The sequence below is a fragment of the Megascapheus bottae genome, chromosome 2, assembly GCF_031878675.1.
Source record: "Megascapheus bottae isolate mThoBot1 chromosome 2, mThoBot2.hap1, whole genome shotgun sequence".
In the NCBI taxonomy this organism is placed as follows: Eukaryota; Metazoa; Chordata; class Mammalia; order Rodentia; family Geomyidae; genus Megascapheus; species Megascapheus bottae.
In genome coordinates, this window is record NC_143510.1 from 80,747,707 (window position 1) to 80,763,879 (window position 16,173).

Consider the following 16,173-nt stretch of genomic DNA (forward strand, 5'->3'; position numbering starts at 1 on the left):
AACTCTAGGGAGCCACTGCTCTGTAGTAAATGAGGTGAGCGTCAAAAAGTTGAAGAACAGCAGCTGCTAGGATAGCCACAGATGAGATGCTATTTACCTGCCTAATGCCTTCCTTATTTCTTGGTAAATATCAGGGACCATCATGAGTAAAGTGATATTTCAGCTCTTTGGTCTACGTAATGACCCATTCCAAGACTAAGACAAATTCATTTCAATAAAGCATTTTTAAAAACCACCATCCCCTTCTGGCTCTGGAAGAATTCAAGTAGCCAACTTGCTTCCTGAAATCACATAAAATATTAGAACCAAGACTGAGTAAGTTTGGACTCCCCTGCTCACACCCAATAGAAACTGAATAATGAACATTCTTTATTATCTGTTCAGCCCAAACCATTGAGAGCTATTTTGCACCCTGTGGATATGAAGCTTTGCCATTTCAAAGGAGAAGAAGAACTTCAAATATTGGCTATTCTCTCTCCCAATGTACCCCTAAAGAATAGACTAGTTACCCCCACCCATCCCAGGTTGTAAACAGATAGCATGAGGCGTGGGCAGATGAAGTCACTTCAGGAAATTCAAACCACCAGTGCTCTGGGTGTTAGGGACCAAGGTCCTGCATTAGGCCTTTATGAAGCATTTAAAAGCAAAGCCACTTTTCTCATGAAATATCTTTGGGAGTTTTAATCTAATCCACTCATGACTGATCTCTAATCTTCATGCTTTGTTTGGCTCGGTCTAAAAAACCTGAACTGCACATTACCGTATTCAAGTGATGTGTGTTTTATGGTTGAGAAATGAAGCAGAACATGACTAAGACCCTAATCTCAAGGAAGAGTGACAAATTAATCAACAGGAGATTTTTATAGACACCAGAGACCATTTAAATTGTCAGTCTCTCCCAAAGACAGAGAGCGATTGTCATAAAATGTTTCTTTTCAGGCCATAAGTTCTCTCTCTCTCTCTCTCTCTCTCTCTCTCTCTCTTTCTCCCTCCACCCCCCTGTGTGTGGGTGGTGCACTTGTGTGCCTATGGGTCTGGTCCTGGAGCTTGAACTCAGGGTCTGGGTGTGGTGCTTGAGCTTTTTGGCTTAAGGCTAGTGCCCTACCTCTTGAGCTATTCTTCCAGCTTTTTGGTGGTGAGTTGGAGATGAGAGTCTCACAGACTTTCCTGCCCCAACTGACTCATCCTTCTGAGTATGTAGAATTACAAGCATGAATCTTGGGTGCCCAGCTCCACAGAATAAGTTTCAAAGAACAAACAGAAAATGGGTGAAAAAGGGTGGCAAGCTGAGGTACATTAATGAAATGGTATTTCTGGCAAAGAACAATTAGATTCTCAGGAATCTATTACCAATGTCTAGGAAGAGAGTCTATATTTCTTATTCTATTTTGAACCTGACTACCACTCAATCACATGTGGTCCAAAGTAAGTGACACATTTCCAGGACTAACAGTAACATCCTGTGTGGTCTTCCATGTTCCTCTCTGTCCTGCTTTTATGGCATCTATTAAAGAACTCTGAAATAGGAAAGCTGTGTGACCCCCATCAAATCCACCAAGAATGAGAAATAAAAATAAAACTGTGTTAAAGCACTGAGATTTTGGAATCCTTTGTTCATTACTCCATGTATGGTAAGCTGAGAATAAGAAAAATCTCAATGACTTGCCATTATTTGAAAATGTATTTACCTAAAATTACTGAACTTTTTACTCGGAAAGTCAGTCATTATCTCTTCCCTGTTTTTCAGTGGTACCAACAATTTCTCCTGAAAATAGAGTAACCTTTTCTTTCCCTTCCCTTCTTCCCTTCCCTTCCCTTCCCTCCCCTTCCCTTCCCTTCCCTCTTCTCCCCTCCCCTCCCCTCCCCTTCTCTGTTTTTTTCCTTCCCTGTCTTTTCCTTCCCTTCCCTTTCCTTTTTGTAGCACTGGGATTTGACTGAACCCAGGGCCTTACATGTAGGCAAGTCTTTTATCATGTTGCTATACCCCAGTCCAAGGAGTAATCTTCTGCAGTCTTATAGTAAGTAAACTGCTCTCCTAGAGTACATTTCTAGCATCCTATGCCTTTTTAATGATGTCTTTATTTTGTATATTATATAAAAATTTTAATAAAAACTATGTAATATTTAAACATATAAATATTATATACTTATATAAAATGCACAATGTCTAAAATATATTCTATATAAATTTATGTGTTATTTATACTGCATAAAATAATTATGTAATATATAATGACAAAGTATAAATATATAATAAATTATATTATAGTATCTGAATAATTTGCATAAATATAGCATGGTGGTCTAATTTATATTTTGTAATACGTAGCATATGACAAGAAAATTGAATTGAAAAAGTATATGTATGCATGTACATCCTGTTTTCTCAGTAGAATATATATGTTTGTGGAGGTAAGGACCAAGTTTACATTATTTATTATTATAATGCAACTGATAAAGAAGTACCTAGTATAGAGTAATTACTTTCAATGATTTGAAGATGAGGAAATAAATAATATAAGATGCAGGCCAGGATTCTTTGAAGATGGAGCTCTACTTGGGCCTATTTACTTTGAAGGTCATGTTGTATATCCAGAAGTATGTTTCCTGAAGCTAGGTAGAGCTATAAACCCAGAGACAGAAGTTTGAGGCCACTCAGGTGGAGGTAACAGTGGAAACCATGAAAGCAGATGAAGGTGCTCAGAAGACGAGAGGCTTAAGACAGAGTTCTGGAGAGTATCATGGATGAAATAAACTAGGTTCACAAAGAGAACACAAAGGCCTGACGTTTGTAGACTTGTTTGCTGCAGGTAGGGCTCTGTGAGAGTTAGTTCTAGGGTCAGCTCTGGTAGTACAGAAATGTTGGATCAGCACTATAGTGATATAAATGCTGAACTATTCCCATGAATATGGGTAGAAGAGTAACTTTTTTTTCTAGTGGATGTATAGCCAGTGTCATACTGTCAATCACCCCCAAAATAGTCTCGTTACACAGAGCTCTGAGATGAAATCGGGAGGTTTGTGGGCCTTCCTGCTGTCGGCTTTTCTTTAGTTTGACATTGTAGGCTGTATTTTGGATTTGAGGTTCTTCTCTGTCTACAAGATTCTCTCAAGTACAAAACAACTCAGAGTCTAGCTGGAGATTTATTGCTAATATAAGTTAAGCATCTGTAAATTATAATCCGCAGGCCCAATCTGGCCCATTGCCTGCTTTTGCAAATAAAGTTTTATTGGAACATAGCCATATTAATTTATCTGAATTGTCTGTAGCTGCTTTTGAGGGCACAATGCCTGTGAAATGGAAAATGTGTACTAACTGGCTTTTTTTAACTAGAAAAAGTTTGCCAACCCTTGATCTAGGAAAACATATCTATTTGTTCTGGAACAATAAGGCATTTTCAGAGACACATGAAACAACCCTGGGAATGCCACAGCCTGTATCACCTAGGACCAGATCTACAGAAAGGAAAAAATTCTAGGAGCTCAGATAGACTAAGTCTAGTTGCATATTTCCTTTAATTGAGACCTCCATGCTAAAAAGTGTCTGTGCAGGAATGGGAAAGAATGACGGAACCGATGATACTATGCAAAAGGAAATGTACTTATCACCTGACATATGTAAAGATAGCCCTTCTGTATATCACCTTTAAAACAAAATTAGAAAAATAAAATAGGAATGTGTGTGTGTGTGTGTGTGTGTGTGAGAGAGAGAGAGAGAGAGAGAGAGAGAGACAGAGACAGAGACAGAGACAGAGACAGAGACACAGAGAGAAAGAGAAAGAAACAGAGACATTCTGTTTCCAGTATACTATTAACTGATGCCCACTGAATGGTAGACCATCATAATTGCATTTCATAAAGTTTAAGACACCAGCCAATGGGGAAAAAAAGTGGAAACCAAAGAATAAGGATGGATGGAGCATGGGTGATGGGATGTAAGAATGAAAAGTTACCCTATCAAAAGATAGTAGGAGAGCATCTGTGCCTGTAGCCTGCATTCTGCCATTGCCTTCTGAAAAATAGGGGAAGAAATAAGAATAAGTTTCTGTCATTTTTCTAAGTGATGGAGAAATATGACTGAGCCTGTGAGCCTTCCTTTCCAGACTTTTGAAGTAATTACTTTGCTGGCACATTTTCCCCCTAAAGCTTAGTCATGTCACCATTAACCATGAAGACTAGAATTAACACCTGAATTTTAACAACTCTAGAAGAACCAGTCTTTATGAACAACACATCTTGGATAGGATGCTAAGTGAGATGTCATATTCATATTATTCCTTTCAAATACTGAATGTTTTGTGAGCCCATTAGAAGGACACTACTGTTTCTAGAGATTTTTCTTCTCTGTGATATGTGACAGCTATTACCAGATCTGGTCCCTAACACTGTTTTGTTGGCAAGGATTAGGAAAATATACAATTTGTTGGAAGAACAGGAGTTGTGCTGCACTGTCCAATTTGTCCTAGTTCCCTGTTATTTGGTCTTTATAGATGTTTGAGTTCTCAAACCTTTGGGTACTTTGAACCCTCTTCACATTTTTTTTTGTCCATCTTGGGACTTGAACTCATAGGTCTTGATACAGTCCTCTAAACCCTTAAAAGTGAAAATCCTTGACATGTCTGCCCTTTAGATGCTATATTATTATTATTATTATTGATTTTCCTTTTAAAAAGGAAAATCCTTGGCTAGTTCCAAGGATTAAACAAATATTTGGCTTCATAGAGTTCTTTCCTTGAAAAAGGGTAATTTCCCCGTATCTAAAGGACAGAAAAAATACACTGTGTTTGTAGTTTCTAGAAGAGTACAAAACAGTCCAGTTTCTTATGGAACTTTGTGTATGTTTCCTTTCTCAAAAAGGGGGAAAAAGGAGAGGAGGATTTGTTTTTCAGAAGTACAAGAAAACATTTAGACGAAAAAGGATTCATTTGGGGTGTGAGAAGAAAGTGGATACTGAGTGAAAACTCATGGTTAGGCTTAACTTCTGGAGGCTGCATAAGAAGAAAGAAAGAGGAAAGAATAAGTGAAGGGGAAAATCACTATGCTTATTGTTCTAAATACATCTATACTCAAGTACGTCTAATGTATTCTCTGTGTTAAGTATATCAGCTGTACCTGAGATCTTGATACTGGTCCATTTGAACAGACAGAAATAAGGAATGCTTTATTTGGGCTAAGAGACCACCTTTTCTCTATTTAGGAACAAGCTCACCAATTCTAACATACAATACATTAATTAGAACATTCCAGGTAGTAATCATGGAACATTTCTCATGACAGATAAAGAACACCAACATTCTGAAGATCAAAATTATACAAACAAAATGAAGAGACATTTTGTTCCTTTTTTTGGCAGTGGGACATTAAGAGTTGATGCAGATGGATGTGCTGGCAGTAATATTACCCGATTAATCATCTCAAGATTGGGCTCATCACCTAAGAAGGCAGAGCATCAATTCCTAGCATTATAACATTCCATTTGTGCTGCTGTTGACATGTTTGGATGTTCTTGTGTACTGTCTATTCAATTGTGTGCAGCGTGAGCATTTCTGCATCGATCTCTTGATGGAAGCTTAATTTCATATTGTTTCTATTACGTTGTTTTCTCTAACAAAATGATATTCTGCCTTAAAGATAAACATTCTACTCATTTTGCAAAACATTGTAGGCTAAGGTTCTTTTGCGTTTCATGAAATTGCATGAACAGGATTATAGAATTATCTTCAAATTGAGGCATTCTGATTTTTTTTTAAAAAATTGAACGGTGTGTGGAAAATATTCATCCATTTAGTCATTCATTCTTTCAATGTTCAGGTATTGAACACTGAAAATTTAACAATGAACTGTTTTTGTCCTCAAGATGCTTCAAACATAGAAGTGGTAGAATATTATTAGTATCTTCAGATAGGAGTAAACATAAGACCATAAAGGTGGCAGAGGAATGAGAGGTCATGCGGATATAACCCTGTTCCATAAATATTTCTTGGTTAGCAACTAGATGACAAGTACTGTTCTACGGGCTGACTGAATATACAGAAGGAAACAAAATAGTCACAGTACCAGTACCTGAACTCACAGACCTTGCTACATCTTGGTTAGGATGGAATATAATAAAGAAAAAAGTCCAACACTATAATCAGATAGCGTTAAGGACCAGGGAGGAAAAGAAGGACAATACTGTACCAACAACTGATAGCTGGTGAAGGGTCTGATCTTTCAGGTATGAAAGTCTCTGTGAAGTGGTGACACATGACTTGATGATGTATAAAGATCTGAAGGACAGGCTTTCTGGACAGAGGGAAAGTCCCTGAGACCAAACAGAGCTTGTCATTTTCTTAAATTAAAAAGAAAGCCATCCAAATAGAGTGCAGAATCCAAAAGTGACAGATATGGGCACAGTGGTGGAAAGAAAGCAGATTTGATGATATGTGTATGCCATGATAAAGACATTCTTCTATGTGAGTAGAGACTGTATTTGACTTGAATCAGGGTGTGAAATGATTTGATTTATATTTTAGATGAGGGCATTGAAGACATCGGGTAGAGACTAGACAAGTATCAATAGTCCAGAGTAGAAGAAAACAATGAGAAATCAATTCAAACAGTATGACCAGGAGGACAGATTAGAAGCTTTTGTGGCTGTTGGTTAGAGATAGTGGGCTGGGACTACACTGGACACTGCCAAGGTGGTGAGAAGGGGTTCCATTTGAGGCAAGTGTCCACAGTGAGGTGAGATAATACTACCTGTATTGAACTTAAAATAATGGGAAGCATTGTGACAAGGTGACACTGGCCACTGATGCATTGTGTGTCTGTTTATAGGTCAGAAAGTGCACTCAGTGTTGGAGATGCAGCATTAAGAAGCCATTGCAGGACCACGAGTTTGGCCTAGTGGTAGAGTGCTTGCCAAGCATACCTGAAGACCCAGGTTTGATTCCTTGGTTACCACATACATAGAAAAAAGCCAGAAGTGGTGCTATGGCTCAAGTGGTAGAGCTCGAGCCTTGAGAAAGCTCAAGGACAGTGTTCGTGCCCTGAGTTCAAGTTCCAGGACTGGGGAAAAAAAGACATTGCAGTAACTTTTTATTTTTATTTTTTTGCCAGTCCTGGGGCTTGAACCCAGGGCCTAAACACTGACCCTGGGCTTCTTTTTCTCAAGACTAGCACTCTACCGTTTGAGCCACAGTGCCACTTCCAGCTTTTTCTGTTTATGTGGTACTAAGGAATCGAACCTAGAGCTTCATGCAAGCTAGCCAAGCACTCTACCACTAAAGCCACATTCCCAGCACAGGAAGTAACATTTTAGGTAAATATATAAAAGCAGGGAGGTGAATGGTGTATACATAATTATTACTTTGAAAATTATTTCTAAGGACATTTTGTTCTTTTGTTTTTAATGTAGAAAATCAGGATTAAATTCTTGTGCACACTTAACACTCTGAATTTACAAAACTGTAAAGTTCCTATCAGCAGACTCTTAAGCAAATTTCATCAGATAACTTCCTTAGAAACAGTCCTTAATATTTATTTATATTATATTTATAACATTTTAGTTATTTAAAACAATGTTTATTTATTTATCAATCTAAGAAGGAGAAATTATATCCTCCCAAGAAGGGAGAAGAGAGTATATAACAGAGGTTAGGCTCAGGTACCTGAGAACAGCCAGTACAGTTTACCTGCTACCATGCCTCCAGTCTTGCTTCCCCTCATTTTCTCTCAGCTGGTTGACCTTACTCTAACTTTGCTTTCTTTTAATGCCTCCAGAATTAAATTAACCAGAATCAAAATAGTCTAGTCATGGCTATTCTGTAGTGTCTGTAGAATACATTTCTAATCTCCCATCCTGATACAAACTCACTGAACCTAGTTTTTGTGCTTTATCTCTGATTATGTTCTGTAGTTTCCAATTGTTTCAGTCACATTGGATTTTCTTCCTTTTTTGATTATTAAAAAAATTGTGGTGAAAATGTTGAAAAGGGTAAGATCAAGATGCATTATATTTATAATGCTCTGTTAAATGGCAACTCCTTTGTATAACTACTTAAAAATAATAACAAAAGAAATTTAAAAATTTGTGATGAAGTATTCAGACCTTAAACTGACCGTGTTAAAGTGCACATTTCTGTGGCACAATGTGCATTTACAATGTTGTGCAACTCTCATTAGATTTTGAATTAGTAATCATTTTCCTAACGTGTCTAGCAATTGGTGGCCTGAGCCATACCTGTAATTATATGGATCCCTTTGGCCTCCTGAAATGGCTGTCCTTGTCCTTACCAATTAAAATCCTACCTAGCTTGAAAAAATGAGTCCTTACATCATACCTCTTCCTTTAGGCTCCTTTAAAACTGTATCTGAAAACCGAAGGTCAACTCTGTTGCTAGGTAACACAGCTTACAGTAAAAGTGATGCCTGGCAAATTGCATCTGGACTGGGAGAATCTATCTATGAACCATAAATACAGGGTGACATGGGATATTTTGGACTTCTCTGAGTAATGACTTTTTTAAAATTATGCAGGTCCCTTGTAAAGACCCCAGAGGCTCAATCTATGGAATTGCTACAAGCCCTATTGCTTCTTCTTGGGCTCTTAGGAGACTTTCAAGTCAGAGACATTCTGTACTCACTCAATATAAATTCAGTCTTTCTGAACCTAAACTGTTTCTGTACTTGTATTTGGATTCTGACAATAGCAAAACTCTGAAGCTGCCCCACTAGCCAGCAGTGTTTCTTGGATTCCATTCTTCTTGGTCAATGAAGCTGGGGGTAGTAGTCTTTTGTGTTTGAATGTGTAGTGGGAGCTAAGAAGACCCACTCTAATGGGTTGCAACCATATTTAGATAATGCTAATACATCTTGCACACCTGACACCACTGAAATCACACATAAGAGTAGAACAATAAATCATCACTTACCTTTGGAAGGAGCTGGATTGCCTGTAGAATTCTCTGTCTGTGCCCAGAATTAAGGATTCCAATTTCCAACAAATCCTGATCTTCCATAACATTGCTTCCCTGAAACAAAACCAGGCAGGTTACAAAATAAATCAAGTCTTCATACTGTGAGATCTAATTAGTAATGATTTATATAGGGATAGTCTGATTTTAATAAACAGAGATAGAGAATCATTCTTGTGAGGGTCTCCTATGTTACTGATTTGAAGGAACGTGCCTCGTTGCACAAATCTGTCTCATGGCTTATTATTTATGGTTGGATTATCTGCACTGGATATTTCAATCCTATGATTTAGAATTTTGTTCCTATAAAAATGTAAATGATTCTAGGAAGAGTTGTCATTTAGGATTATCAGTGACTTATATATTGATGTGAGTGAATCAATTTGGTTTTCAAAAATTAATCTGAAAACAGATTGTGTGAGGTGGCTGATAGAAAAACTGACATCTCCTAGGCAGACGAAAGGTGAAAATAATTCAATATTGAATGCCAGATTTTTAATGAAGAATGGGAATAGATGCAGGCTCCTGCCCATAACTATCTCCATTTCTTCTAGTCTAGTGATAGAAATGAGTTGTTCAAAGACAGCTAGCATGTCTCAAACAGCTATGATGTTGACATTGGTTTGGGAATCCTGAGGGTACCTGAGTGAATATATAATCTTCTGTCTGACATGTGGTTAAGACTCAAAAGAGAAAGGTTAGAGGGAAAATCAACTGTAATAAACTGTAAGCAAAAATAGAGCATGCAGACTTTGTGTTAGGATATGATCTGGACATGGAAAGGCAGGCTGATAAAGTTCATTCTGATCAGCATAGATTTTTAAGATGGATACTATGAGATTGTAAGTTTAGAAGATTCATTTTTATGTGTGTGACTGACCCTCATTTTCCTTTCCTATAAAATGACAAGATTGAACCATATAATCTAAAGGTTTAGTGAAGTCAGGTTGCAAATATCAATGATTATTTTCTTTTCTAATAACATTTTTATTAAATTGTCCACACACAATGTTTCAAAGAAATCTTGATACTCTTGTTAAATGATCTATTGTTCTAAATTGCTCCATGATTATTTTCAACCTCTGATTAATACTTGAATACAGAGACTTTCAAATTGCTTATTCTGAGAAGTTCTCCTCAAATTGAGAGGTCAAATTATATCAAGTGAAATAAGGTAGACACCGAAAGATAATAGTTCACATTCTCACTTATTCAGGAATCCATAGAAATAGGGAGTAGAATACTGTCATAGGAATGGAAAAGGAAGAAAAAGTCTGGATAATGGACATCAAAATACAGTTAGGGGGACTGCGAGTTTGGCCTAGTGGTAGAATGCTTGCCTATCATGCACGAAGACCCAGGTTCGATTCCTCGGTACACACACATAGAAAAAAGCCAGAAGTGGTGCTGTGGTAGAGTTCTAGCCTTGAGAAAGCCCAAGGACAGTGCTCAGGCCCTGAGCTCAAAGCCCAGGACTGACAAAAAAAATACAGTCAGATGGCAGAAAATTGTCCTAATTGTTCTACATTATGGTAAGGTTGTTACGATCCCTGAAAGTTTATTATGTATATTCCCCAAAATGAGTAGAATAGTGGACGTTTCCTACCACACAGAAATGATAAACGTTTAAGGATAAGAAACTTACCTTAGTTCGACAATTAAACACTGTATTCATGTATCAAATTATCTACTGTACCCTACAAATAAGTAAATAGTCCAAAATGTTTTACATCAATTACAATACTAAAACATAAAAAGGAGTCTCTAGGAGAGCAAAAATTTGTATCACTACTGCTTTTTCTGAACAAATAAAAATCTGCCTATTAATGCTTATCACCAAATACTTATAAATAGCAGAGAATACCTTGCTTCTGGGGAACAATGGATACTGATAGATGCTCAAAGCAAAAGCAAAAGAAAGGACAAGGGTAATTCTGGGACCATCAAGATCACGAACTTGTAGCCGTATAGTTGTTCTAGGGATGGAATGGATTTAGATCAAAGCGATAGTTATGGGACACAGAAAGAAGGTATACGTGAAAACAGTCAAGTATTTGACTTGGAGACTGAACATGTAGGATGATGAAGAAATATAGAATAAACCTTGGTTTCAAGCAGAGATCGATGTGGATAGCTTTTCCTAAGGTAAGAGAGGAGAGGAACAGGCCCAGAATGATACAAGGTGTGATCAATGCCTTTCCTTGGACAGAGACAGATTAGATGGATGCAAGCAGTTTAATATCAGATTATATTATAAGTGGATAATTGACTGTAATTAGAAGGATTAAAGTCTTTAGAATAGTACCATAACTGGAAATGTAAAATGGTCATTCACTGGACAAAAGCATTCCATCTACTCAAAGTATCATTCCTATGCTTAAAATGCACAGCTATCTCAGAGAAAGCAGAATGATCCAGGTATATTGCAGCATGATAATGAAAAGCCTAATGAAAAACAAATAAAGCCAGGCTTGGCAACTTGCCATAGGAAACATTGCTCTCAAGAAATAACTCAGTGCACATAATAGAACATGGCTACGAATATAAATGACTTCATTTCAAAAAAGCCTTATTACTTCCAGAAAGGGACTCCGGTGGCACAAGCAGCCATATATGATACTTATTCTGTTACTCATTTAGAGATTTGCCAAAGGACCTACTGGCCCTCAAAACATAAACCAAAGCAACAAAACCCAAACCCTCAGACTGCAACAAATCTGAACAACAACAGTTTCAGATTTTCATGTATACATACACATAATCATCATATTACATGCCATAGATATATACAATTACTGTGTCAATGAAAATTAAAACAAACCAAATGTTCTGTTTTTCATTTTTATAGGGTTACTAAAAATATCCTTGTATGCCATTCAGCTGTCTAAACAGTAGTAGTCTAAAGACCTGGATTCAGATCATGGCTGGGTAAATTTTGCTAAGACGTACATTCTTTCTAGATTTCTTGGTTCTCTACCCATAAAATAAAGCAGCTTAGCTAATATGCATTCACTTAAAATGCAATTTCAGTCATGTATGGTGTTTGATTAGTATCAATATTTTGAGCTTATGTTTTTAGTGTTTTGCACTTATTACCTAATATTAGATTTAAGGAATAATTGTAGATAAGTAAGTACAAGAATATATCTGATTTTTTTGTCTGACAAATCAGTCTCGATACTATGCATTTATAAGATTTCTTACTAAAGGGAATAATAATAACTTATTTTATAATTATGGATTATTATTACTTTAAATATTCAAAATAAGATAGTTTATAATGGAATGATACAAAGATCTTGCAAACTTACACATGGAAAGGCATACTTTATTTTTAATGTAATATTTTATAGTACAAATATCCTGGTGGCATACTACTGTAAACACACATGTTCCTATTCTTCCTAGAAAACTGGAATTCATTCTCATATTATTGCCTGTCTTTACTAAATTTTGTCTCAGCTTAATTACTCCAGTGCTCTCCACCTTCATTCACATTCAAGCATACCTGTTGCTTGCTGCTTCATCTCCACTTAACCACCTTTCATGACAAGTGTTTATCCTCCATGAACTTCGTTAAGAGTCTCTCTGCCAAATGTAGAGAATGACTTCTGAGTTGCCAAGCCTAGGCAATGCTTTTCAAGTTTTGCTTTCAGTTACTCATTGGCCGCATGTTGTTGTACATTGGACCAGGTAGTTTTAGTACTACTTTAGAGTTACAGATATCCAAGCTAGTGAAATCGCATAGTTGGAACAAAAATAGTTCTAACATGCATAGTCACGAGTCATTCTCTCTCAAGATATAATTATTTTTATGCCTATTAGATAAAATCCATAAATATTAAGTTTAGGATCTTTAGCAGGTTCTCTTCTAAATTTTAGTTGTTGAAACAAATCGAAGGCTTTTTGTACTTTACTAGTATTTAGTCTTTATGGGGTTAGGAAGCTATGCTATGAAAAACGCCAAGTCCAATTGATAAATTATTATTTTCTTAGCACCCTACCAGGCACATTGCAAAGGTGTTTAGACAATGAATACTGTTTAGTTAATGACTTGCTAGAATATTCAAAGTCCCAAGGCAGTGTTTTTTTAGTAACAGCTGTTCTTTTACTGACAAGAAATGACAGATTGAGAGGATCTTTATTGCTTTCTCAAGTCATGAAATGAAGAAAAACCACCTAATCTTTTTTGCACTGATAGACGAAAGCTCAGTTTTCTCTGACCATGGGGAAAATAAAATGCTTGGGATGTTTCCAGTTGTGACAAACTACTAAGATGACCAAATAGAATGAGAAGCAATGTTTTATATTTAATGATTCATTAGACACAGAATTGCTATTTATTGAAATCATATTTCAAGAATATCTGTACTCAGCTCTGGCTCTCAGAACTATATCTTGAAAAGTTCTTCTAGTTTCATATCCTAAGTACTACATAATATTTCTTTAGAAACTTTTGCTTCATATTACAAATTATATAAAGTGCTAGGAAAACATATCTAAGGGCCATAAGGAGCTGATTTCTTCTTAATGAAAGCTTGAGTTGGTTAGTGCTATGTATTCTTTCCATTCAGTTCCAATCTGAAAACATCAAGAGGATACTGTTGATTAGGAAGAACTGCTTTTGCCCTATAATTAACTCAATTAGATACTGCTCTGCAATTTGTGTGGCTTTAAATATTCAAAGTAGGATGGTTTTATAATAGAATGATACTAAGATCTTCCAAACTTCCATTTGGAAAGACATATCTTATTTTTAATGTAATATTTTATAGCACAAATATCATGGTGGCACACCACTGTACATACTTTTCTTAGAATAAAAATGCTATGTGCTAGCTTCTATAAAAGTTTGAGTCAATTTGGAATCTATGTATAAGCAAATTCAATGCATGTCTTTTCTACATGATTTATAATTCTCCTGTCAGTGTGGAATAAAGCTTTATTTAGCTCATCCTACAGAAACATGGTTACTATCAAGGATTCTATAATGGCTAATGCATTCCTTCAGTTTTAATTCCTTCTCTCATACTAATGAAATGGCAATGGAAGAAAATTGTATAGTCTTTTTAAAATCCTCCCTGCCTAATCCTCTATTTAAATATATTGCCTCTAGTGCAATGAATTATTTATAGACAACTAAATTTTCACATATTTAGCTTATGAAGAAAGTTTCTTTCAACTTCAGGTCCCATAGATTACTAATTTAAATAAACTTTGATTTCCTTATTACTGACGAAAAAGTTAGGAGTCTGATATATATAAGTTGTATATTTTAATAAATTAATTGTAGGTATATATTTTTAAATTGGCATTTAATGGCTAATACGACAACAATCGATTTTTCTTTTTTTCTTTTATGTTCTTAAAGCATTTATTGTCAGGGTAATATATAGCGGGGTTATAGTTACATTCATAAGGTAGTGGGTACATTATTTCTTGAACATTGTTATCCCTTCCCATGTTTTCCTTCTCTCCACCCCCTCCCAGGTTGTAAAGTTCATTTTTAGCATATTGTCTTGTGAATACCAATGTTACATTGGTTTACCCTTTGTTCTTCATCTTATGATCTTGTTGTTTCCCTTCCCTTCCCTAATTCAAATAAACAAATAAACATATACACAATACATCAGGTACCAAAGTCAGATACATTAACAACAAGGGATAAACCATAAGGGGTAAAAAAGAAAGAAGAGAAAAGAAAAGAGAAGAAAATAATTTCACATAGTACATTAGAAACAACAACCAGGAAGATAAGCCTTGTTTCCATATCCTGGAGTTCATTTGGGTTAGCCTCCTTATCTTTGGCCATATACACATAGCTGTTGAGTTATTGTGATCCTCTCCTAGGAAAATCCTAGATGTATACTAGTTATTACAAATGAGGGAAACCATGGAGCCTATGTTTCCTTGGGTCTGGCTTACTTAAAACAATTTTTTTCCAAGTCTTTCCAGTTCCTTAAAAATGGGGCAATGTCATTCTTTCTTATGGCAGCAGAGAATTCACAATGGATTTTTCTTTCTTTCTTGAACTTTGAGCCTGGGCCCTGTCCCCTAACTCTTCAGCTCAAGGCTAGCACTCTAACACTTGAGTCACAGTGCCACTTCTGGTTACCTGACAGCTAACTGGTGATAAGAGTCTCACAGATTTTCATGCCCAGAATGGCTTTGAACCGTGATCCTCAGATCTCAGCTTCCTGAGTAACTAGGATTATAGGCGTGAGCCATTGGTGACTGGCTGCTATGGATTTTCTTATTTCCGTTTTTTTTCCTGTTTACTTTTGAGGTCTATTTCCTTAGTTCTGAAGCTCTAGACAAAAGGAAGGAATTTAAGTAATCAGTTTTTTATCAGTTAATAGTTAAATGAGGTGTCATGAAATAATTTGGAATTATGATTTGAGACATGTGCCTGTAAATTTAAAAACTGTATGTAGTTATAAAATGTTGCAGTCAATTATATAATCATTTGTACTGCTTTGGTCAAAAATTTCATAGCTTCAAGAGAGGAAGATGATTTTTCAGGATTTCATCAGGTAAGAAAAAAGTTAATGTGAGTGAAATTTATTCATGTGCCTTGCTTGGAAAGAGAGACAGGTAGTCAGATTGACTGACGGATCGATCAAGCAGCTAGGAGATAAACAGAGGAAGCTAAAAGAGTTGTATGGCAAAGGACATAGCTAGTAAATTAATTAGGAAGCCTACAGAGTGGGAGAAGATCTTCACCAACCAAACAATGGACAAAGGCCTCATATCTAAAATGTATCAACAGCTCAAAAAATTGAATCACTCCAAAACTGATCCCCAAAGTAAGAACCATCCCATTAAAAAATGGGCCAAAGACTTAAAGAGAGTCTTCTCTGAAGAAGAAACAAAAATGGCCTACAGACACATGAAGAAATGCTCAACATCTCTGGTCATAAAAGAAATGCAAATCAAAACAACTCTAAGATTCCACCTCACTCCAGTTAGAATGGCCAGGATCAGGAAAACGAATAACAACAGATGCTGGAGGGGATGTGGCCAGGAGGGATCACTACTACACTGTTGGTGGGAGTGCAAACTTGTTCAACCACTATGGAAAGCAGTATGGCAGTGCCTCAAAAGGCTAAACATAGAGCTCCCCTATGACCCAGCAATTCCACTACTTGGCATTTACCCAACCATCCAGAATCTAGGGCATACTAAATCCACTAGCACAACAATGTTCATTGCAGCA

At 36.4% G+C, this 16,173-nt stretch overlaps 1 protein-coding gene across 10 annotated transcripts in view; it reads right to left on the minus strand.

Annotated features, from left to right (window-relative positions):
- Anks1b (ankyrin repeat and sterile alpha motif domain containing 1B) overlaps positions 1-16,173 on the minus strand; it is a 905,411-nt gene that overhangs the window by 302,633 nt on the left and 586,605 nt on the right. For all 10 annotated transcript variants that reach the window (XM_090328468.1, XM_090328467.1, XM_090328466.1 and 7 more), the window contains one exon: positions 8,916-9,014. In XM_090328468.1, coding sequence (XP_090184594.1) covers positions 8,916-9,014 — 99 coding nt within the window. The remainder of the gene's footprint in view (positions 1-8,915; positions 9,015-16,173) is intronic.